This window comes from Antechinus flavipes, chromosome 1 (genome assembly GCF_016432865.1).
Source record: "Antechinus flavipes isolate AdamAnt ecotype Samford, QLD, Australia chromosome 1, AdamAnt_v2, whole genome shotgun sequence".
Lineage (NCBI taxonomy): Eukaryota > Metazoa > Chordata > Mammalia > Dasyuromorphia > Dasyuridae > Antechinus > Antechinus flavipes.
In genome coordinates, this window is record NC_067398.1 from 611,193,102 (window position 1) to 611,219,807 (window position 26,706).

At 31.5% G+C, this 26,706-nt stretch overlaps 1 protein-coding gene across 1 annotated transcript in view; it reads right to left on the reverse strand.

The window, feature by feature from the left end:
- Positions 1–26,706, reverse strand: part of TAF2 (TATA-box binding protein associated factor 2) — an 85,733-nt gene that overhangs the window by 22,141 nt on the left and 36,886 nt on the right. The window contains exons 12-22 of the mRNA XM_051971031.1: positions 24,252–24,406; positions 23,531–23,645; positions 23,084–23,193; positions 21,255–21,320; positions 20,282–20,534; positions 18,404–18,544; positions 17,867–17,977; positions 16,123–16,316; positions 15,309–15,448; positions 10,146–10,215; positions 7,789–7,898 (exon numbers count right to left, since the gene is read on the reverse strand). Coding sequence (XP_051826991.1) covers positions 7,789–7,898; positions 10,146–10,215; positions 15,309–15,448; positions 16,123–16,316; positions 17,867–17,977; positions 18,404–18,544; positions 20,282–20,534; positions 21,255–21,320; positions 23,084–23,193; positions 23,531–23,645; positions 24,252–24,406 — 1,465 coding nt within the window. The remainder of the gene's footprint in view (positions 1–7,788; positions 7,899–10,145; positions 10,216–15,308; positions 15,449–16,122; positions 16,317–17,866; positions 17,978–18,403; positions 18,545–20,281; positions 20,535–21,254; positions 21,321–23,083; positions 23,194–23,530; positions 23,646–24,251; positions 24,407–26,706) is intronic.

Genomic DNA, 26,706 nt, shown 5'->3' on the forward strand with positions numbered 1-26,706 from the left:
TAATGAACAGACTGATTTTCTACAAATACACTCTTTTCCTTTCCTGCAGTAGTAATTATTGAGAGTAAGATAAATTTCTATAAAGAAGAAAATTAAGCCTGTTTTTAGGACATCGTGGAAACCCAGAACTCCCATGATTACCAATAGTCTCTGAATTCTTTAGGGAGATGAATCAGACAAATATCACCAATTGGCTTTAAATACTGACCGTCTTACTTTTTTTAAGCTAAATGCCAATATGAACAATATGTATATCTTATTGTCACAGCTTTCCAAAGCATGAAATGGCATGAGTCTATAATATGCTATTCTTAAGAAATGAAAAAGAGCTCTGAAACTTTAAAGTTTTAACATTAAATCTTGTTTATTTCCTAATACTGACCATCTGGCAAATCTGACCAAATTGAATCAAAAGTCACTTATTTCAATCCCTAGCTATAAACTTTAAAAAAATAATAATTATGTAAATAGAACAGTGAGCCTTCAAAGTCCTGAATGATTTCATAAGTGTTTATATGCCATCCTTGTAGGAATGTGCAAAATGTTTTTCAACTACAGCTTGAGAGTAAAGGATAAAATTACCTTTATAATGATAAGCAAGTAAAGATACATATCTAGCCTATTACATGGAAAAACGTACTCAATTGTGAATGAGATTTTAATTTATTTCGAATAATCAATAATTATTATGTAATTACCATGTTCCAGATATTGTATTATGTACCAATGGATATGAGCATGAAATAATTCTGCAGAGCGGCAGTGTATATATACAGTGTAGTTTAAAATCAATAAATATAAATGCATACAATTGTTGGTGGAGTTGTGAACAATCCAACCATTCTGGAGAGCAGTCTGGAATTATGCCCAAAAAGTTATCAAACTGTGCATATCCTTTGATCCAGCAGTGTTACTTATGGGCTTCTATCCCAAAAAAATACTAAAGAAGGGAAAGGGACCTGTATGTACCAAAATGTTTGTGGAAGCACTGTTTGTAGTGGCTAGAAACTGGAAAATGAATGAATGCCCATCAATTGGAGAATGGCTGAATAAATTGTGGTATATGAATATTATGGAATATTATTGTTCTGTAAGAAATGAGCAGCAGGATGAATACAGAGAGGATTGGAGAGACTTACATGAACTGATGCTAAGTGAAATGAGCAGAACCAGGAGATCATTATACACTTCAACAACAATACTGTATGCGGATATATTCTGATGGAAGTGGATTTCTTTGACAAAGAGATCTAACTCAGTTTCAATTGACCAATGATGGATAGAAGCAGTTATACCCAAAGAAAGAACACTGGGAAATGAATATAAACTATTTGCATTTTTGTTTTTCTTCCCGGGATTCCTTCTGAATCCAACTCTCCCTGTGCAACAAGAGAACTATTTGGTTCTGCATACATATATTGTATCTAGGATATACTGCAACATATTTAACATATATAGGACTGCTTGCCATCTAGGGGAGGGAATGGAGGGAGGGAGGGGAAAAATCAGAACAGAAGTGAGTGCAAGGGATAATGTTGTAAAAAATTACCCTGGTATGGGTTCTGTCAATAAAAAGTCGTTATAAAATAAATAAATTAATTAGATAGATAGATAGATAGATAAATATATATATAAATGCATACAAAACAGTTAAATATAAGAGAAGGAAGGAAGGAAATAGCAGTTGAAACCTTTAAAAGTCTCACATAAAGAGGAAATGTATTGAAGGCATGGAGCATCTTATGTGAAAAATAGAAAAAAGGTCAGTTTGAGTGAATTACAAAATGTGGAAGAAGTAATGTTCATTGAGGCTAGAAACACAAGTTGAGACCAGGATATATAGGGCTTTTTTTTTTCATTATTTAAGTTTATTAATGTTTATTTTCCTTCTCAAACTAGTTATAATTATTTTTAATTTGATTTTTATTTTACTTTCAGTCCTTAAATTTTCTCCTTCCCTGAAACCCTACTATTTGAAAAGGCAAGAAAAACAAAATCCGTTACAAAAATACATAGTGATTCAAAACAAATCCCTGTCCTAGTCATGACAAACATTTTCTCTCAGTCCCCCAGAAAAAGAAAGAAAAAAATATGCTTCAGTTTGTATTTAGAATTCATCAACTTTCTATCTGCAATCGGATAGCATCTTTCATTTTAAGTCCTTTGAAATGCTAGTTGGTTGTTGTGGGTTCTTATTTTCACAAGGTGGTGGTTGTTGTATAAATTGTTCTCCTGATTCTACTCATTCACTTTCCACACCAGTTCATATATATTTTTCTGTAACCATTCCCTTCTTCATTTCTTATAGCATAATATTTCATTGCATTCATATTCCACAATTTGTTCAGCCAATCTTGAAGAGATGTGCATCCCCTTAGCTTTCAATTCCTTATCACCATGAAAAGAGCTACTATATTTTTGTACACATAAGTCATTTTCCTTTTCTTTGATTTCTTTGGGGTATAGTATAATTCTCTATGTTATTGCCAGGTCAAAGGATAAATACAAAGTTTAAAAGCTTTTTGAATGCTATTACACATTACTTTTTAGAGTGATTAAACTAGTCCACAGCTCCAACAACAGTATATTAGTATACCTAGTTTTTCACAGTACTTTCAGCAATGATCCTTTTCTTTTTGTATCATCTTAACTAATGTGATAAGGATCGTTTCAATGGATATTTTTCTAATATTTAGTGAGTATTTGGGGAGCATTTGTTATATGGCAATTGAGAGCTCAGATTTTTTCCTCTCAAAAAAGCCTATTCATATACTTGTACCAGTAATCCACTGGAAAAAATTATCTTTTTCTTATAAATTTGACTCAAGTTTCCTACATATTTTAGAAATGAAACCTTTATCAGATAAACCTACAATTTTTTTCTTGGCCTTCTATTTTAGTTGCATTTGGGTTTTTGTGCAAAAATTTTAATTTTATATAATAACAATTATCCATTTTATTTCCTGTGAAACTCTCTTACCAAGATCTCTGACAGCTAATTTCCTCCATGTTCTACCTATTTACTTATATCATATTTTATGTTTAAATCATGTACCTATTTTGACCTTATCTTTACCTACAGTGTGAGATGATGATAGTTTCTTTCAGATTATTTTCCAGTTTTCCCAACAGTTTTTGTTAAATAGCAAGTTTTTCCTCCAACAGCTGGGATCTTTGGTTTTATCAAACAATAGGTTACTACTTGCTGCTATATATTGTCTGCCTAATATGTTCCATTGATCAACCTTTTTATTTCTAATCCAGAACCAAACTGTGTTCTAATAACTATTGCTTTGTTGTATAGTTTGATATTTGATACTTCTAAGCCTATTACTCCAAATAAATTTTGTGATAATTTTTTCCAGCTATACCAAGTAATTCTTTGGCAGATTAATTAGCATGGCACTGAATAATTAAATGAATTTGGGTAATATTGTTCCTTCTATCATATTGGCTCAGTATATTCATAAGCAATGAATACTTCTCCAATTGGATAAAAGTTTTTATTTGTGTGAAGCATTTTGTAATTGTGCTTATATAATTCTTCTATGTATGATTTTAAAAGCTAAATAGAGGCATTTACATTGTATACTAGAGGCAACAAGAAGTCACCTAAATTGAGTATAGCAATTACATGATTGGCAGCAGTGTGGAAGATGGACTATAATGGGGAACCTGAGGAAGAGAGACCAGCTAGGAAGTTATAAAGGTGAGAGAGTAGGACCTGAACAAACAAGGAATCTGAAAGAGAAAGAAAAAAAGCCAGATTTGAGATGTTTATGAAAGGAGAAAATAGCAAGATTTACAGATGAAAGAAATTTAAGGAATCCAAAATAATGCCAAAGTTTTGAACCTGGGAGACCAGAAAGATGGTGGTAACTTTGACAAATATAGGGAAATTTGGAAGAGAGCAGGCTTTGGTGGAAAGAGTATGAGGTCAGCTTTGGATATGTTGAGTTAAAAATGTTTCCAAGACATCTTTGAAATGGCCAATAGGCAATTGGTGAATCAGGAGTAAAACTCGGGGTAAAGGATGAAGCTAAACATGTAGATGGAGGAGGGACCCAGACAGAGAGATAATCAGAGGAACTGCTGACACCGAATATAGGAGGAGGAGATCTGGAAAGAAGCTAGATAAAATAGTAGATAGAGTAGTGATTCTGGAGAAAGGAAAACAGATCAAACTGTTCTCAACACTTACTAGCTAGCTGTATGACAATGGACAAATCACAACCATTGTCTGCTTCAGTTTCTTTAGTTTCTACAGAACAACTCTGAGTTGTTGGGAAGATCAAATAAGATAATACTTGGAAAGTGTTTAGGACAATGTCTTACACAGAGTGAGTGTTTAATAAATGCTTATTTTCTTCCTCTAGGGAATATCCATGGTTAAGAAACAGGACATGGACACTGAGGTAGAAAAAGAGATCAGGAAGGAGCAAAGAAGATGAGGAAGAAAACCAGGGAAGACAAATTTAACAAAAACAGAGAATATCTAGAAAGAGAGGGTGCTCAACCAGTGTTGAACGCAAGAGATAAAGGGCTGAAACTCTGAGTTGATGCACTGAGGATGGACAACCGAGCACTTAAGGCTAATTACCTATTGGCCAATACTCTATTAGCATATGCTTGAAAAATGGCCCTTCCCATTATTCTGTGCGGTTCAATCTTTTAGTGTATACAGAGAATTGTGGGAAGGATTAGGGGGTGGAATAAGACAAGCCAGGGTGACTTTGGCAGTGGAAGTGGAAAAGGAAGGTTGTGGAGATCCTGTGTCTAATCCCTTCACTTCTACCCCTAAAGACCAAGAATAAAGACCAAGGACTTTTGCTTATCCTGATTCCGACTGATTCTAAGGTATCCAGGGTGCTAACTCGGTCTTCACAATAGATTGAGAAGGATAAGGATAAAGAAAAGACTATGAAATGGGATAAATCTCATTTCACCTTTCAAGGATAGAAAACCTGTATCTGAAAGCAGTACAGAAGGCACAAAAAGTAGGGGATAATTGAGGAGGTTACAATCTGTAGGGATCAAAGGCATATTTAGAGAGGAAGTCTTGGCAAAGAGAATGGTTACCACTTTGTCAAAAATGGATGAAATATAGGAAAGTAGAGGACAATATAAAGTAATTATAAAATGAATATAATGGGAAAAGAAAAAGCTCATGTAGCAAACTTTAAGATTTAGTTTTTAAGGGCCTAGTAAATAAATTTCTTTTAAGAATATAATTTAGGGGGCAGCTAGGTGGCGCAATGGATAGAGCACCAGCAGTGAAGTCAGGAGGACCTGAGTTCAAATCTGTTCTCAGACACTTAACACTTCTTAGCTGTGTGACCTGGGCAAGTAACTTAACTCCAATCTCTCAGGTGGAAAAAAAAAAAAAAGAATATAATTTGGCATCGCATATTTGATGAATCCAATAAACCCAATACAGGTGGTGTGTATATATATGTATGGGAGAGAGAGACAGAGAAATCTGAGTATACAGCATAATAAAACTTACTAAACAATAAAAAAAACTTACTATGCCTTCAAAAGGATGCATTATGTAAACAGAGAAAATTGTATTAATTTATTTTTAATAATATTTTATTTTCCCCAATTATATTCTAAAACAATTTTAAATATTTTTAAATTCTGAGTTCCAAATTCTATTCTTCCTTCCTCCCCAAGCTAGTAAATTATATTTAAATGTCAAAAGGCAAAATAAAAGAATGAGAAGACATGTACCAAGCACATGTTGAATATACCTTTTATCAGAAGATTATAGACTAGTATTGATACTTTTCATCAGAAGATAATAGACTAGAATTCACTCAGCAAAAGAAAGAACAAAACACCTTCTACCTTTAAAGGATAAGTGATTACATGAGATAGGCACTCCCCTTTTTAGTGTAGTGCACAAAAAGATACCTTATCCTAGTAATTTCTTTAAATTCTTCTTAAAAGCACTGTTATGCCTACTTCAAGGTAGTTAGGTGGCACAGTAGGTTGTGTTAGGCCAGGAGTCAGGAAGACCTCTTTAAGTTTAAATCCTCAGTCTCAGACACTACTAGCTGTGTAAGTCTCAGCAAGTCACTTAATACTTTCTGGCTCAGTTTCCCCATTCATAAAATGAGTTAGAGAATGGCAAACTGTGCAGCATCTTTGATAAGAAAACTCCAAATGGGGTCATAAAAGAGCTAGTCCCAACTGAAACGAATGAACAACATGATGTCTATTTGACAGCTATATGAATAAGAGAATCTGTTATTAATTCAAGATGAAATGTCCTTAATTCTTAATTTCAAAGTTTCAAAACTGAAATAAACAGGTCACATTTTCATTCATCCTTTATGCAAAATATGTATACTGCTCCAGTCCTATGGTGATGCACTATACTCAATCTTTCAATGAACAGATGAATGAAAAATAATTTATTAAGTACATACTCTGTATCAGGCAATGTTCTTGATGTTAAGTGTACAAAATATAAAAGTAGGATAGCCCATATTCTCAAATAGATTACATTCTAATAAGAGAAGACATAAATAAAAGAATGAGGGACAAAAAAGGGACTTTTTTGAGAAGTTAGAGAGCTTGCGAGTGAATAAATGTGATAGCAAATTGGCATGCTTTTTACAGTAGTAATGACAGTATTGATTTGATCACTATTCCCAGAGAAAAAGGTAAAAAAGTAAGGGGGAATGGCAAAATGACAGTGCAGGCTCTTGTTTCCACAGAGGGGGCTAAATAATATTTGAGGCATAGTTCTAGAACTAGCTAGATATAGAGAGTTAAGGAATTTTTATGGGAGTTATGGTCTCTTTTCTAGTCTGGTAGGCAGTTGCTCCATGTGAGAAGAAGGCAAGACATGGCACAGCAGAGGGCAAGATGACAAATATTGTTTATATATTATTATGTAAACAAACTTTCAATGTCCAAAATATTCTGAAATCTTTGCATAGGAAAAATTTTCCCTTTCTTAAGGGCAAACATCTATATATGAAGAATCTCAGAGTTTTATTTAATCCACCCCTTCATTTTCCAGATATGGAAAGTGGAGCCCAAAGAGGTAAAATGACCTGCCCAATATCACACTAATACTAGATGGCTACCAAAATTTGAACTTGGGTCTTGTGACTTCCAAGTTCAGTACCTTCATACAGCACTGACCATGATTTCTCTACCAAGTGTACCTTATTCATCATACTACACTGTGTTCTTGTTATAATATTAACAATATAATACAGAAATTTTATGGATATAAAAGTACTTCCACATAAAAGCTCCACAAGAAAAAGCTTCAATGACCTACCAAAGATCTAATAAATGAGTTGGTCTCCTAATGTAGGTTTTTTCCCACTACCTAATAATCTAAGTCTAATCTTAATCATTTGAATCAATGTCTAATTCCAAATATGTAATCCAAAACTTTAACAATCAGTAATATGTTGCATTTGTATAAAACTTCCCCTTCCCAACTCTTTCACACACATTATTTTCAATTCTGTGAAAAGTAGCTAAGTACTATTAAATCCACTTTGCAGATGAGGAAATTAAAAATGTTCACTGACTTGCAAAAAGAACTAGAAGAAAAATTCAGACTTGTCTATTTCCAATTCATTAGATCTTTTCAATAAACATACTGACCAAGGATATTAAGAATATTTTGGAAGAAAAAAAAAGTAAATCCTAAATTTCTTCAGCTCTTAAAAATCTATGGATATCACCTATAAGTTCTAAACAGTCCCAAAAAACAGACACAAAATAATAGTGTTAAAAACAAGAGCTATTTGCTCTCACCTGAATTCATAAGTTTCCAAAGTTGGTCTACCAGTGCTTCATTGCATAAGGGAGAATCCATGTTCTTGGTGAATGGTGGATTCCTGGTGAGCATATTTAAAATCTTATGCCTGAAGATAAAATTAAAACAAAATATTCTTTAAAGACAATCAACTCTTTCTAGACTTCCACAAAAATCTTATTTCAACTGTGCCATGTAAATGAGCTGAAGTTCCCAAAGTATGGTATCACACTGTAATTATAAAATTTAACAGATTTCACAATGTTGGAAAGTTTCTCATATGATCTGGATGACACACTGCTTTTTCCAATAAGCTAAGTGTGGAAAGATTAATTACCAAAAGGCTGAATACTAGTTAATAAATTCTATAGGCATGGCAACCCATGAAACAAAGAAAAATACAAAAATTTTAAGTCCTATACACTTTTAGTACTTCTTCAGAGATAATGGTAGTGACACAAAAAGAGGGTAAAGTGTGCTAAGAATAATAGTTCTTAGACCATCCATGAAAATTAAGTTAACAATTTATATTCTAAATTGTCTAATAAACAAATTAACATACTATCAGAGTGAAAGATTCATATCAAACATTGATATTTTTGGTATAAATGAAACCAGAAAACAAAGGAACTTAAAAATGAATGATCCTTAGAGACTCAAAAACTCTCCTTATAAAAACAAATAAAGGAGCTGGTTTTCCTCTGTTCAAAGGCAACAAGAAACATTATTTCATGGGATCACTTGATCAACTCATTGGTCATGCAATGCTCATTATAACCATTTGAAAAATAATCGGCATGAAAAAAATAACAACTTCTGGACTGTATGTGTCACAGAATGAAGCATCATAGAACAAGAAGTAAAGAAACATGACAAAAAACTCGCTAAAAAACCTCCAAACCAATTTGATACAAATATTAATATCTGGAGACTACAATGAAAATGAATATGGGGAGCCTTGGAAAATTTTTTTTAGAAAACGTTGCAGAGGATTGAGAAACCAGAAAAATCAAAGGCTTAAAAACAATGCAGAAGCTTCATACCTACATTTTTTCTTCAAAAATAAAATTAGGAAAAATGGACATGACAATCACCAAAAAAATTACAAAAAAACAGATTAATTACAATCTAACAGTAAATGTCTGATGACATGACAGTCAATTCTGAATCAGCTGTCCTGCAAGACCACTAAATAATTAGGATAAAGATCAAAATCAATAGTAAATGAATTTAAGGAATAAAAATAAGTTAAGGCACGCAATTAAAACAGCTACATCTTCACCTAGTAACAGACAAGTAATAGGGCAGGAACTATGGAAGCTGTGAGCCAGGATTGTGGAGCTAGACATGAGAGTAGAACAGAGCTACAATGTTGTCTCCAAACCCAGAGCAGGGATTGGCAATTCAGACTCAGCCTTGTGAGTACACAAGCTCAAAGCACTAACCCCAAAGAAGGGATCTTAGACTCAGTGCAAAATAGGACTCGAGCACTATCTCTCTGTTCCAGAGAGAGTGTATCAGACTCAGCCTATGGGCATCCTTGCTCATCCAGAAAGATTTACAATTGACATTCAACCCACAAGTGAAAAACAGAGATTATAGACTGCACTGTGAATCTGACCCTACAGAATCTTCCAGATAGCTAACAAATGCTGTTGCCAGCAAGTGTCTACTGAGGCTTCACCCAGGGCAAATCTGCAGTTATGTTGTCTAAAACTTAACCTGGGGAGTAGTCAGAACAAGCTATTACCAGAAATCATATGAAGCCCTGAAAGTATGTAAAAAGATAGTGGTAGAAGGTAAGACAGACCAAGACCATACAAAGGCCATGCGTGACAGGCTTTTCAGAAACACACAGAGTCTGTCTCTAACACAAAGTCTTCATCTGGGGGCACTAAAAGCTTAAGTAGCCTCCTCAGTCATATAGCTAGTGAATGTTAGAGGTAATATTTCCTGAACTCCAAAGTTGGTACTCAACTATGCAACACTGCCTCTAACTTTAGAAGAACATTTTAGTCTGCTTTAAAAAGAACAGTAATAGCATATTATAGACTATTTGTGATATAGCAAACTGAATTTTCTTTATCAAATCAACTTCTTTGCAAAAGAAATTATATTTCAACTTATAAAGTAATGAACTACTTTATAATATTAGCTTCCAATATATTGCCAAATGGCTTTTTAAAAAATTATTTGCTTAAATACAAAGGGTAAAATTAGACAAGTATATAATCATATAACAATTCCTTAATTTTCAAAATTGTAAAATGGCTTATTTTAAAATTGTCTAAAAGAACTCTAATTCATTTAAAATGTTATAAATATAAAATATCACAAGTAACAAATATAAACTAACCTTACATATGGTACAGGATCATTTTGAATCATGTTAAGTAACCACTGTAATTCTTCATAACTTCTATCCACTGTAAACAAACAAAAAAATGACAATAATTAGTATCACGTTATGATTTAATGAACAAATTCCTGCCAAGGCCTATCTTTGAATTATCTCCTTTCTTAATTGGAGAATTAAACTCTCCTTCCCCTGAGTTAACGTAAAACTTTGTACTTTTATTTTCACCCTTTCCAAATGTAGCCTGAATTACATTTATCTTCTCTACTTTTCTGTTCCTAATACAATCTGTTAAGAGGATTAAGTAAGCTTGCACAGGAATAACTGTTAAACACATTCAAAGTGCAAGAGGTTCCTTTTGGTATCTTCTCCCTCATTTTGCATCTAGAAAAAAAGGCCCTTGATGAGTATTTGCTAATGATAAAATGTAAATTTAAGAAATTAAGTGGAAAATCTTCACTAATCCATCAGAACTGAAAATGTAATAAGGCTTTTATATTTCATGATTACTTTCAACAAGTCAAACAAATCAATCAAGATTTTGTAGGTTGTTTTTCACAGAACCACACAATCTACCAGTTTGGAAATAATTTCATAAAAAAAAAAAAAAAAAAAAAAGCCTGCCTAAAGACTCTCCATGATGAAAAGATTAATTATCACTAATTAATTAGCTGCCTAATTCAATTTTAGAGCGTTTTCACTATTAAAAAAATTTCCCCCTGAAATCAAACCTAACTCACAAATTTCCAGCCATTGTTCCTATTTCTGCCCTTTGAAGTAAAAAAAAAAAAAACCCTATTCTGGTCTTATCTATATAAAAATCTTTCAAATACATGATGACCCCTCTTTTTAGGTTAAATCTCTCCAATACCTTCAATCACCCAGGAAACTACAAGCTCTGAGGGCAAGAATTATTTTCATTTTTGTTTTGTAATCTCCAGCAGCTTGCAGAGTGCACAATAGGTATTCAATAAATGCTTGTTTACTTAAGTGAACATGCCATGAATTCACCATACATAATGCTCAACTCTAACCAATCTCCAAATTAATTTTCTAAAATGAGATGTTAAACTGACACACTACTTCCATCAAATAAGGAAGAAATACAACAGGCTTGCCATGATATGTATATATATGGTATGTACAGTCTAACATAATGCATGATCAGTATCTTTTGGGATCCTAACTCTGTCTTTGATATACTAACAATTTCCTTACCTTTGCATCATCTGCAAATTTTACAACTATGCAATCTTTACCTCCATCCAAGAAATTGATCATAGATTCTTGGTGTACTCTGGTGCCTCTCTATCAGTTTAAAAAGAAGGGAGTCTGTGCCTTAACTATACCTCACACACTCATCAATTCTGTTCCTCAAATCATAAAGATTATAGTAACCTTTATTTTTTCTTTTCAACTGGGTTCCTTTCTTTTCTAACCTTAGAAATTATTTAATTCTTTTACTTAATAGGCAGTTACTAAGTCATGCTGAGCAAACCTAGCTCACATTACTGTAATTATTCACTTTATATTTCTATTTAGCATTTCAATTATAACTTCTACTTTGTCACTCTTTGAAAGTAATTTTTTTCCTTTTCAGAAATGTATTTCCTCCTTGGTGAGGAAATGATCCAATGGAAAAAACATTGGATTTGGAGTAAAAAGTCTTAAGTTCAAAGCCTGGATCTGTCTTGTAACACCTGTATGGCCGCAGGCATGTAAGCCACTTTGGCCTTTATTCTCTCATTTGTTAAGTGAAGGAGTTGTAAATGCCTTCTCTATTCCCTCATAGCTATCAATTTATGATCTTATATTCAGAGAGCTGGCATTTATTCCTCTTTGGATTTTGCTAGTTCAAGTGCTAATGTCTAAGTAATAAGTTAATAATTTTTATTCATTAAATCACATACAGGTGACAATTCCATCTCAGTTTAACTTTTTGCAAAGTTATTCTATCTTGTTTTAAGGCAACATTAACTATTTAAATACTTATCACATTTATTACATTACTGCCTTCTCAATGGATGTAGAAAAGTCTGACAGATGAAAATGAAACTCAGATTAAAAAAAAATGAATGTAAAGTTAAATTCATGTTTTTAAAAAGCAAATAAAAGAAAAGCAAATAGCTTTTATTTTACTATAAGACTTTTCAGAGTAGGAACTTTTGGGCAAGGAGATTATAAAGACTGAAGGAACTCCAAATATATATTTTTTCTTCAAAACAGTATTTGGAGGTCTATACAGCTCACTTGTTAGTTTATACTTATCTTTTATAACCTTTTCAATCAACAGATCAAATCCTGTTACATTTTCTGCCCAAGACACTAATTCTATTTTCTTCTTCTGCATAATCCTCCCCAATTATCTTAGTTCAGTTTTTAATTAATTCAAATAGTTCCATGTTGAAATGCCTAGCACATTATATTTTCAGGAAACAATTTTAAATAAGTCCTACAACTAAACTTCAAAGATATCTCTGTACTGGGTCAATTAGCTATAAATATTAATAATCTTCTATTGATAAATATAAGCCTAATACAGGTTTCACTGCCTACTAAGAATAAAATAAACTTATTCTGATACCAGAAATTTCCATAATCTGTTTCCAATCTAGCTTTCCAGCCTTATTGCAACAGCTCTCCTATCTTGAATGTATCATACATGTTATATAATTAGTCATCATCATATGGGTTTATCCTCTCTTCATTTTCATGCTTTAATTTGTACTGTTCTCTAAGAATGGGATGGATCTCATCTATTGGGATCTGGTTTGGTTGAAAATCCTTAAATTCCTTTAATGGACCAATTCAGAGTTTCCTCATGAAACCTTACCAAATCTTCAGAATTAGAACAGTTTCCTCTTCAAACTTCTACACAAGCCCTTTGCTTTTGTACATTCAATTTTTAGGTGACACAGTGGGCAGAGTACTGAACCTGGAATCAGGAAGACCTCAGTTTAAATCTGGCCTCTGATATTTGCTAGATTTGGGCAAGTCACAACTTGTTTCCGTTTCCTCAGCTATAAAGTGGAGATAATAAAAGGATCTACCTACCAAGATTGTTGTAAGAATCAAATAGGATAATTGTAAAGTGCTTAGAATGGGCCTAACATATAGTAAGCATTATTTAAATGCTAGTTATTATGATTATCATAATTAATTATAAGCTTATTATGTAGATGTCTTACCTCCCTGGAATTACACCGAAAGTCAAGAAGAAAATGATTTGATATTTCCCATTTTGATGAAAATTTTTTGCTCTTCAAGAACATATCAAGAATAAAATACATTACAATTGCATTTGAAACGTCGTTGGCATGAAACAAGCGGTAAAGAAACTAACAGGAACTAGAAATGACTGGAAAGCATTCTTTATCCCAGATTATGGAAAACCCAAAATGAAATATATAAAACAGATGATGTGTGCATGTCAGTACTGACTTGAAGTTTTGCCTTAATTGATAACTTTTGAATCCTGTCACTTTAAGGATGAAACCTACTATGAATTTTTTTTTTAAACTCTCAGTATCTAAATGAAAGATAATAATGATTTAAATCAATCAATTTAACCATATTAATTTGATTTAATGAATTTATAGCTACCTTTTAAAGATTCCTGTCTCATTACTGTTCTTTTAAAAATTATAATCCACTTCTGATTTTTTTTCAAATAAAAGCAGACCAAAACAGGAAATGTAGAGACAAAATATATCACAGTTAAGGGAACTCAGTATAGGGGCACCAAAATAGTTTATTTAAAAATTGCTATCAAACTTGTATTTTAATTCTCAATTGGAATTTAAGCACCTCAGAGTTCACCTGAAGAGTGTAGCCAACTAAGTAGTGAAATAGATATTATTTTATGAAAAAAAGAATATTAAAAATGGGAAGTTATGATAAATGGAATTTTTAAAAGTCTTTTACTATATTTTGAAATGTCTTTTCTTTTCCAATTTGCTTAGTACTATGATTCACATAGACTTTAACAAAATGATCACTACTTATGAAATGGAACTTCCAATTAATGGACTATCTTTATAAAAGTATCAGGTAACTAATAAAGAGGAATACTGCTGCTTCATAAAAACAAAAGTCTGTTTCACTTCCTAATGCTGCTTTTCTTTGAAATGTTATATATTAGGATTCTTTGGACATCTGCCCTGCAGTGTCATTTGTTCCAACTAAACTTAAATGTCTTTGATGCTAATGAATTTAGCTTATTCTTAAAATTTTACATGGTAAGTAGATATCACTTTGGGAACCAAAGACAAGTCTGGTCTTTGACACAGTGTATCTTTTATGAGTTTGAACAAGTGCTTCCAGTTGTCCAGACTTCTGGCAAATGTAATAGGTAACAGGAAGGTTTGTTTGGCAAAACAGATACCTCAAATTACAAAAGTTCAAGTTCTCAAATTTTTAATGTTCAGAATTGCATAGGTCATTTTTGTCTTCCAAGATATCAGAATCTAAGAATAATATTAAATAGACTTCAATGATTCTTGGCAAAAATTAATAAGCTACAATGACATATTTACCTACTCTCTACTCCCAAGCTTACTTTTTATTCTCATGATAATAGTGATGATGATGATGATGAAAATAGTTTACTTAGCAACCTCATCATTTAAAAGCCAACACACACCCTTTTTCATGGCTTCTAGTTTGGACTTCCTTTAGATGAATTAAACATTCTTAAAATGAATCAGATTTATTTTGTTTCTAGTGCCTCAGAAAATGTTATAAGAAGTAGTTTGATAGTTAAGCAAAGAAAAAACTTTTTTTAGTAAACTTTTTTTTACTTGGAGAAAAAAGACTAATAATCCACAAGTATAATGAAGAAATTGGGAATATGTACACTCTTTCAGACTATGAAACTTTTGAAAGAATATAATTAAGAATCAAACTAATGGGATCAACAGCTCAAAAATATAATTATTAATTTTTTGTAATGATTATATTCAAGATTAGAATAAAAATTTAATCTTAATAAAAAGTTTCCATAAAGAATTTCACCAGCTTTCTAAAACAGTATCTTTATATTTAAAAAATTATTAAATAACTATCTTGTAGCCAATGAAAAAAGATCCAATTATATGAAGCTGGATGCTATCTTTCTTGAATACAGTGCACATAAAGTAAAAAGACAAAAACAAAAAACATTACCTTTGGTGTAATCAACAACTGCTTCCAAAGCTGCTATCCGAATGTCTACAAAGTGACCATACTCAGCATAAGACTTAAAGAGAGCAGGATCACTTGGCACATGCCCATTCTTTTGCAGTACCCGAATGGCTCTCAGACAGCTAAAAGGAAAAATATTAGTAATCTTCAAAGAACCTTAAGCTGGGTAAAAATTATTCCAATCAAGAGTCATTTGTTTAAAAATATGCTTTAATTATCCTTAACAAATGCAAAAGTTGTCTTGAAGTTGCTACCTTTTAAAACAATGAAATTTTATAACATGACTGCAAATCAGATTTCAAAATTGGTATGATTTAAACTTATATTTAAAATAACATGATAGCAATTAACAAGATAGCAATTTTGAAAAACAAAATTTCTTCAATATAAAATTAATTTAACTTCATATTTTGTCCCAATAATATTTATAGTTAAAATTTTCTTTAGAATTAAAAACACACAGGCAAAACTATAATTTCATTATTATAAAATAGTATAAACTTTCTCAACATCTCAAAAATCGTAATCTTATAATATATTCATTTGGATCATATGCTATTTTATGACAAATATGTTAAAACATGTGCTTTAATTTTATGCTAGAATTCACTCACAATATACTTTCTTATGTAAAGCTTCAGTTAAACTACTGTCTCTAGATAACTTTTCTAAAAGCTTACTTTTCTATGCTGCATTGAATATTTTTTCTTGTGAAGTAAAATATATCAAGAATAAAATAAATACATTTCCAATGGCATAAAGGAATGTTTGTAGTATAATAAGAATTTAATAGTACCTGACTGTTATGGTGTGTCTGTAACTGGGCAGAAGCTTTTCCATATTTAGGAATCTAGTGATTTCTTCAAGAATAAGTCGAACATCTGGATTTAGGTTATCTAATGTTCGAACTTCATTATTTACACTGACTGCAGGTGTTACTGAGTTGGCAAGTGCATCAATCATTTCTGCACGATAATAATTATCTGAAAACTAAGCAAAAAAAAAGAAAAGAAAAGAAAAGAAAAAGACCATGAGGGGAAAGAAGAAAGAAAAAAAGGCCAAAATAAGCATTCAAATAGTACGAACACTGGTTGGTTGGCTGCTGTCCTTCATTCTTGAAGATGACCAAAATGCCATGACTATGTTAGAGTCAAGTTACAGTGTATTTAACTGGCTGATCAGACAGTATGAGCTCAGAATGCTCTGTACAAGTTGCACACAAATAATCCATGTGAACATTTGGGATGGATTCTCTAATTTTGCACATTTCACATTTCTTCTGAACTAATTCTGCTTTGTTCATACAGCACAACACCTACTCTAATAAGGGCACATCATGCTGAGCAGTCCTGTGCCAGTGTCTCCCATGTATATAACTGATTCTAAAGTCAAGGACTTTAACCCTGTCAGTCATGAGGGCTTATGAAAAATTACATTGAAATTTGATTGCCCAGAGAAGTTCGTCAGTATGGCACAACAATTTCATGATGGCATGTTTGCCCAGAATCTAACCAATGGACAATGCTCTTAAGCTTTTCCAGTACTAATATTATACAAGTAACCACAAACTAGGAACTATGCTTAACTTTACAGTTATGATCTCATTAATTCCCCATAGCAATCCTGAGAGATAGGTATACTTGTTATCTCCACTTTATAGATAAAGAAATTAAGTCAACAATGGTTAATTGACTTGCTGAAGGTCCCAAAAACGATATCTGCATTTGAACTCAAGTCTTCCTAACTCCAGAACCAGTTTGATCTCTGCATACTTCAGGCTTATGAAGATCTTATTTCTTCCCAATGTCCTTTCCCAAAAGAGACTAATTACATAATATTCCAACTGTAGGAGGACAGTAGGACTATCACTGATCTAATTTTAGAAGAAATGCAATGAACCCTCTTAAGGAACCCTCTCCTTACCACAAATTATAACTTTCTAAAAATAACTCAGGCATATTTCTGTAAGATCCAAAGAAGAAGCTCTGTGAAATTGTTCTCATTGTGTTTTCCCAAAGCAGATTTTTCAACCAAACTATCCAAAAAACTAAACCTTATAGTTAATGACTTTACTGAAGTAATAAACTCAATATTGAAGGGATCCTAGTTTTGAAGCTTTATCAAAAGAACAGCATGCTCAGATTATTAACAGAACATCCTAATACTCTTTTTCACTGCTTTGTGAAACTTTAATTTTTAAACAAAGTTTAAAAAAAACCCATAATACCAAGATTCTTAAAAACAATTGTCCTTTTTAAAGATGAGAAATCAAGGCAACTTGCATTCAAAATCTGGATGAAAACTAGAAGAAATCAATCAAAAGAAATATATTGATACAAAAGAAAATTTGAACTCTAAATTTTAATTTAAAAAAATTAAACTAGACTTTATCAATTACTTATACTCAAACTATTTACACAAATTTGTTTATATATATTTGTATCATAAATGTATGCTTAGAAATTTTTTTTTTAAGTCAAGTCAGTTAAAACTACTTAAAAGTAATATATCACAGGGAATATTTATGAGTAATATCTTACCTTATTTTTCCTATTATCATTATATTTGATTAGGTCTAAGATAAATGTTAGGACTTCTTTGGGACATAGATTATGGACATCTCTCAACAGAGCCATAGCAACTGGCATAGTCTATAAGAAAAGAAAAACAATATTTCATTACTTAATTAATCACAGAGTCAAATAAAACAAAACTGCTTGCTTGTTCCAATGTTGACACAAAACTCTGGGTCAAAAAATTCTAAGATTTCTCAGAACCTAACCTGAAGTATATTAATATGTGAGAAAAGAAAATTGTAGAAAGCTAGATGAACAAATCTTTGATTTGCTGGTTTCTATTTCATGTTACTTGCTGAACTGAATTGAAACCAAAAAATCATCTCTGTAGAAGATTAAATATTAGCCAAAGATAATAGTTATTAGGAGATATATTTAGAAGAAATGGAATAAAGGTAAAGATCATGGAATATTAAATATGTCATTAGAATAGCTCATAATCTAAAATGAGTTATAAAGATATCAGTTTGAAACATTTTTCAAAAGTAAATTGGAAAATACCTTTTGTAAAAAGTAGCTTTGAAAACTCATGAAGTTGTTTGTTTTCACAATGTTTGGACAAGTCTTACAACAAAACATTCTTGTGAAGAGTGACTTCATGGCAGGAGGTCCTGTCCATGTACTCACCATGGAATTTGCAATCTGCATAATTAGAAAGGAACAAAAGTGTACTGTTTAGCATGGTTGCAAATATATTTGGAACTAAATTAAAGACTGTCTTTTTCAAAGTGAAAATGCTATCAACACATCAATTTTTAAATATCAATTTGTAACATGTCAAATAAAACTGTTGGAGACATTTTTATACTTAATAATTACTTCTATTTATCAATTTTTGTTATTAACTACAGTATTTTTCTGTTTCAAACAAAACCATGTATTTTACCAAACCAAATTACTAGTGCAAATATCTATAATTCTTATGTTCTAAATTTACTAACAACATTCCTTATATAGAGAGAGCATGTGCCTTGGCAAGCATGAGAGCTATCTCTTTGTGAGAGATGAGTAAAGGAGGTGATAGTGACAAAAAGCATTTGAGTGATGTATACATAAAGTAACAAAAGGATAGAAAGGCAGTGAGATTGCAGAGAATCTTAAATGTTAAGCTAAAAAAATCTATACTTTATCCAGGTGGACAGTTAAGGTTTTGAGGGCATTGGGAGTGTTATGAAGACAGGAATTAATCAAGATTAACCTGCCAGTGATAAATGTGAAGAATTAGAAAGGATTAGAAAACTACCATAATAATTCAGGTGAAGTATTATAAGGGCCAATATCAGGGTAGTCTTCCTAGAAATGAAAAGAATGGCAAAAATTCAAAAGATACTTTGTACAAAGAATTAACTAATCAGATATGAGGGGAATGAAGTCAGAGATAACTAACAGGTTCTTGGCATAGGAAAATGATAGTGACATTAGCTAAAATAACAAAGTAAGAAAGAATAACAAATTTGGTGTAGAAAATAAGAAATTCAATTTAGAACATATTGCATTTGAGAAACAGTAGGATAGCACAATGTATCCAATAGATATTTGTAAATGCAAGTCTAGAGTCAAGAGGAGGGCCAGGACAAGAGATAAACCTGTTAGATCAGAAACTATGAAAAGCAGGGACTACATCTTATTTAATCATTGTATCTGTGCCTGCGCCAAGCACAATAAATTATGTTGTGGATACTGAATAAATAATTATTTATATTGATGCATTTCTCATTAACTATGTAGAAAAAGAATAAAACAATGTATTGTATACACAACTCTAATGCAATAACAGACCAAAAAAAAAGGTGCTTGGGTCTTAGTGCAATATGTTTTAAACAAAGTAACACATTCCTTCTATTAGAAAAATATAACTGTCCATAGTTTTTAAATTTTTTCTTTCAATTTTTACACATCTAAACAAAAATGCTTATTCTTTATTATGCAATATTTCTTAGTTCTAACACCTTTTGAACAGATTAGAATTTATTAGTATACCCAAAAGAAATTATAGTTATCATAGTATTTTAAATATGAATGATGATAGATTTTAACCTTCTAATGGGAAAATATGAGTCTGAAAAAGCCAAGGAAATCCTTACCCAGGATACATTTACCTCTCTACATTAAAAAGAAAAAAAAGTTTTAGGTCTATAAAAAAAATAATATATGGAAAAATCTCTTCTTGCTTCAAAGTTTTACATTTCAATTTTGACAACTTAAAAAGTTTTCTCTGGTATTCTTTTTTTCCATACTAAAATCATGATACTATTTTCAAATCAATTATATTAAAAGTATTTGGCAAAAAAGGTATATCAATAAAATTTTTAAATTACAGCAAAAAAGCTGAAAATAAGTCAAAATTCTTATTTTGTTTCTATGTTACAAAAATCTTACCTTTGCAAGACAAAAGCAAGCCAGCATTCTCACTCGGTAGAAACATTGTTCTTGTTCTAGTATATCTGTCAGTGCAAGTCTTGATGCTGGAGTGGGAAATTTTTCCAAAGCTAAAATGGATTCCTCCTGTGCAACTACATCTCTTTCATAGCGAAGCTGATATTGCCACATGAAATCAGACTGCTCAAATTCAACCTTTCTCAAAACTGACATATCTGGGTCTATTCTTATCCACAGCAAAGGAGAATCAGCACTAAACAAAAAGATCAAAATAAAAAGATTTTAAAATTTGATAAAAGTTAGAAAATCAAAATAATATATTAACAAACTAGAATTCCCTTTTAGCAATGGTATTTTAGACAAATTCAGAATTCTGAGTTTGCCATGTATACACACTTTAAGCATATCACACATCAATGGAATTAGAAGCACACTAAACCATTCTATCACATATATAAAAGAGTCCTTTCATCTCCAAGCCTCTTCAGGCCTTCACTTCTATACTGAAACTGAAAAGAGGGAATCAATTGTTATTTGTTAGCTCTGTATTATGTACAAAAAAAAGAGTGAACCTACACTCTAAATACAACCAGGTAGCTGAATGTGGCTGGCAACTTTTACCATCTTTCCAGATATAAACCAGTGGCTAAGAAGTGAAAAATTCTATTTTGTTTAAATAACTAGCTTAGCTATCACACAAATCACATCTGGAATCAAAATTATTTTTAACTTATAAGTTTTAATATGCAACCATAGCCACTTTATAAAATATAAAAAAGAAGACTAACTAGACAAAGAAAAAAGAACCTAAATCAATTAATATAAAATAAAACAATAAAGAGAAGTTAAATAGTTGCTGTTAAAATTCAGAAGATCATTACATGTTTAGGTCCATAGATTAAAAAGTACAGATATGGATATGGAATATATGGATAGATACAGATACAGCTTTTGCGTCAAATTATTAACTTACTCCATTGCAGAAAGATCCATGTCAACTTCTTCACCATTCATCAATGGAATTTTTTTCTTTTTATTTCTATATCGGAAAAAGAAAAAAGTTAAAGGTTAAACTGCTGAACTATTTTTTATCAACTATTTGATCAACCATTTTGTATCTATGTATACAACTGCTAATTTCACCTGCTGAAATACTTAATTTACATAGTTGATGCAATAGTAGTATGTTCTAGATAGGGCTAACATAGAGCAAATATCATATATTTATTAACATATGGTACATAATGCCAACAAGTTATCTCCTGAAGGTAGGTATTAAAATGCCTTTTAACATTTGACTAGAAATAATAGTTTGAAAGAAATCAGTGCTAAATTCAAAAGAAAAATCTGGAAAAAAAACTTCTTTTCTAATTCAGAGATTTAGCTCAGTTAGAAAACATTAATAATTCTAATTTTCTATATACTCTTCTATTTGGCCTGCATGTTTTTTATCTTAAAATTGAGGAAAATATTAATTAACAAAAGGACTGCGAGAAGTAACATGTGTAATTTTCCTTTCCTTTCCCTGAAATCCAAACCTCCAAATAAACTATTGATAATTAAATATGATCCCAGCTAAGGCTAAAAACCTTTTAATTATCAATTTTATAACCTTTGCCTATTTCTCAATCTAAGTGAGCAAGACTGAAACAAAAATGCAACAAAATGTCATTATGCAAACAAGCGTATTATATAAAAAGTGGAAATCAAAGGTTAAAGCATATGAAATATAGAGAAGGGGAGGACTTTTTTTCAGTCCCAGAATCGTCCTACTTACATGAGCTTGGGTAAGTCTCTTGACTTTCCTAGGGTCTAAGTTTCCTCCACAGTAAAATGAAGGCAGCTGGATCAAGAGACTTTGGATGTGTCCCTTCCAGGCTAAAGTTATGACCCTATGATCCTAAGTAAAAACTAAGTCATGTGTTTGAGAGTTTTCAGGCATTAAGTCAATGGCTGCAGGACAGAGAGAAGAAGGGTCATTTGGAAGAAATTGTGGGGGCTTTTAAAAATTATTAGTTTTTATTAATGTTTTATGTTTTTTCATCATGTTAATTTCTCTTACTTAGGGTGTCATCTCTTGTAATGAAGATTTGTAAAAATGAAAAAAGAAATTAGGTCAGAAAAACCAAGCAATATATTACTTGCTTCTTACAAGAAGACACAGGAAAGAATGCTGTCCAACTTAACTGATATGGTGATTAGTCCCCCATCTCTGTAATTAAATAAGGTACATTTTCTCAAGGGTCTAAGGCCATACTTGGTTATTATAATTACATTGCATTTATTTTCATTTTATTATTCTTTTCATTTCCATTATTATAGCTATTGTGTACGTACTGTCTTCCTGATTTGCAGTTTTCTATAATGCATAGGTAAAAAGAGACATTTTATGTAACGGTCTACAAGTCTGGGTCTTATTCTATTTTTCTAGCCTTCCTGTGATTCTCTAGAAGAGAAACTCTAATTTTAATGAATTTTGCATAAAAAAACAGAATCCCATCACATCTGTCTTCTTTAAAGATCTGTCTGTCCTAGGTCTGAAATTAATTAAACTTCTGTGATCAAAAAGCACTTTTTCCCCATTTTCTTACTCTACAGAAATATTAACTATATTTTTAATAATCATAGTCATGTTTGGAAAGTGGCACACAGAAAGGAAATCTAATAATGTTATATTGAATATATTATAGTTTATACTGGATCATTTCCTTTATTAAAAAATACTATCCATGCAAAAGTATTTAAACTTGTTAAGCTCTGAAATTTAAATATAAACACTGGAAATGTATGTTCAATACCTACCTTCTGCTTTTAGAATGGCAGGGTATATCATGTTTAAGACTGTTTTCTTCAATTTGCAGTGTATGATTAAATGATCCATCTAGCTCTTGTACTGTCACTTTAAGAGGGCCCTTTAAAAGAAAATATATTATTCAATGACAGTTCTGTTAAAATAAATAAATAAGAACAAATCAAGCCTCAAAACATATTTATTAAGACTTTACTTTTTTTTTTAAAGATTCAATCTTTGACTTCATTAGGGTAAGGTCCTTCCATTGAGAAAACTTTGTATAATAATTTTGTTCTGTACTAAAAAAGTTGGAGATTTGCCTGGGGCACTTATCAGCTCAAATGACTTGTCCAGAAGGACACATATATTAAAACATAACAGAATGTAAAATTTATGTCTAGAGAATATATAATTTATGTCTAGAGACCTATAAAGACCTATAGGGGAAAAATTCTTACCACATATTTCTGGGTTCCAGGAGAGGTATAGTCTTGCTTTATTTCTAATTCAAGAACATTTCGTTTTCTGTTGAATGCAAAACTTCCATAAAATTTTACTACCCCACTCTGGTCTCTGTAAATTATATAGGAAAACTAACACGGAAAATGACCATAAACTAAACAAAAATAAACACCTTATCCTTCTGTCATAACATACTTTTATATCAGATGGCAAAATGTTCTAAATTTTTCTCAAAAAGACTTCCTCAAGTTAAAAAAAGGATTCTCAAAGAGTAAAAAGGAAATTTACATTTTGAAAGAACAAAAATTATACTAGACTATTAATATGATACTGATGTAAAATAACAATACTAAAAAATACAGTTCTCCAACATACCACCCAACTCATACTAAATCTGCCTATCTAAATGAATATCTAAAAATGTACTAGACTATAGACTTTTCTAAGTTGTCCTAGAGATCCCTCTAGTGGAACTTCTCTCCCAACACTACTTGAATTCTTTTAAATTTTCTTAACTGATTAAAGAGTACTATATTCCCATGCTGAGTGCAAAATTTAAATCATTACAGGCTAATTTATTCTATGAAAGAAATTTAATAATATTAATGATAATCTATAATACTGCCTAGTATTTACTTATTTCAGAATTTTCTTTTAAAGTAGTGTCAAAGATTCCCCCCACATTTTTAAAGTAGCCATAACTGTTGAAAAGGATACACCCATTGCTTTATTAAAGGCTGGATGTCTTTGCCAGAGACGTTGGAGATGGATTTTAAAAACCCAGATGTGGAAACTAACATTTGACTCCACATGTGTGACTGGAACTTCTGAGATGAAGCTGTACTGGCCAAACTCAGCAGTTTGTTAAAAACCTGTAAAATAAAAGTATTATAATCAGAAGGTTCAAATAACATAAAATGAACTTTTTTAATCCTATGCCCATTTTACCATATATCATTTAAAATAATTCAAAAGGCCTGTCCACTTCATTGGAATAGAAACATCCTCCCCACTAATACAAATCTCAATTCATCTATAACTTAGAAAATTATTAATAAGCATATTCTTAACTCAAAACTTCATCTTCCTTTGGCGAAAATGTTCATGAGATTCTCCAAAACAAAGAGAAAGTTCTTTGGATCAATCCATTAGGGATCCAGCAAAAGAAGCCTTTCCAGGACCTCCCCCAGCCTGCATTCTACTGGCATAGCCTATAAGAACCAGGGTAACATCTAGGCCCAGAGGAGATAGCAAAGCAATAGAGTAACACAAGAAGGCTTTACTGTTTCTTTACATAATTCTTATGAAAACAATAAAAATCACTTTGCACCATCATGAATGAAACATATGACACATATAGAATTTTTTTTATATCTGTATATATGTGTATGTAAATAAAATGTCTAAATGGATAAAATCTAAATGGATAAATGGATATTTATAGAATATCAGAACAGAAGTGAAAATTACATGCTCAGGGATTAAACAAAATGAGTATGAAAAATCTCACAAACATAAACATTATTTATATTTCATAAAAATTAGGGTAGTTGAGAAAACAATAATTTCTATAAACAAATATTTTCCTGTCTCTGAACCTCATTTTTCCTCTAAATCATATTAGCTTACAAATGAATTGTTTCTAAGGCTTTGTCCAATCCTAATAATGAATAACATCATAAGTTTGTTTCTTATGTGCAAATTTGTATAGCCTGACCATTCTTTAAGACAAAGCTGAAAATAGTAGTTAGGACTCATGGCCACATTAAATTTAAAGACTTGAATTTCATCTTGTCCTAAGGGCAAGGCCAAGCATGAGGAAAGTACCCAGAAAGAGAGGGAAAAAAAGGACAAGAGGTGCAAAAAAAAAGCAGAGGCCATTCTAGATGATTATATAATTATATAACAAAATTATATGGGGATTTAAAAGCTTAAATATGTAAGACACTTTACAGTTTTAATGTGCTTAACTCACATAACAATCATATGGAAATAAACAAATAGTAAAATTCCCATTTTACACATGAAGAAACAGACTCCTGGACCTTAGATAAATTACTTTTTTTTTTAATATTTTATTTTATTTTATAATAACTTTATATTGACACAATCCATGCCAGGGCAATTTTTTTACAACATTATCCCTTGCACTCGCTTCTGTTCCGATTTTTCCCCTCCCTCCCTCCACCCCCTCCCCTAGATGGCAAGCAGTCCTATATATCTTAGATATGTTGCAGTATATCCTAGATACAATATATGTTTGCAGAACCAAGCAGTTCTCTTGTTGCATAGGGAGAATTGGATTCAGAAGGTAAAAACAACTCGGAAAGAAAAACAAAAATGCAAATAGTTCACATTCGTTTCCCAGTATTCTTTCTTTGGGTGTAGCTGCTTCTGTCCATCATTTATCAATTGAAACTGAGTCTTTGTCAAAGAAATCCACTTCCATCAGAATACATCCTCATACAATATCATTGTCAAAGTGTAAAGTGATCTCCTGGTTCTGCTCATTTCACTTAGCATTAGATAAATTACTTAAAGTTTGTGTTTTGATGATATATTTAGGAAAGATTGACTCAACATTCTCTCCTACTCTGAAATTCTGTGATTCTAATTATATTTACATAAAATGTTGAGTAAAATATAAAGTAGGCATTAGCAAAAGTTGACCCTTCCTCCCCAAAATATATTTTTTTCTACAATTACTTAAAGGCATTAAAAATATGTCAGAACATTATCTCATTACTGACATTACATTACATGTAATGCCTCAAAACTTGTAGAATAAAATCATGCATCTCTTCAACATTTTTACTGCTGAAAGCATTTTGACAGGTATTCCCATTTTATTTTCATAACATATCTACTGTGAGTAAAGATGATAGTTGTTGTAAAAAGACAGATTTTTGCCTTTGAGCTGTAAAGCTCAAAGAACATGGTAGATTCTGAGTCATTGGAGATCTTTAAGTAAAAGACAGATACCTTTTATCATGGCTATTATAAGATGTATTCCTAATCTACACACACACACACACACACACACACACACACACACACACACACACAAAATAAATTCTATACAATGATTTAACAACTACACTTAGAAACCCTTTCTTATTCTGAGTCTATAAGAATAGTTGTTTTCATCTTATACATGAGGAAAGTAAATTTA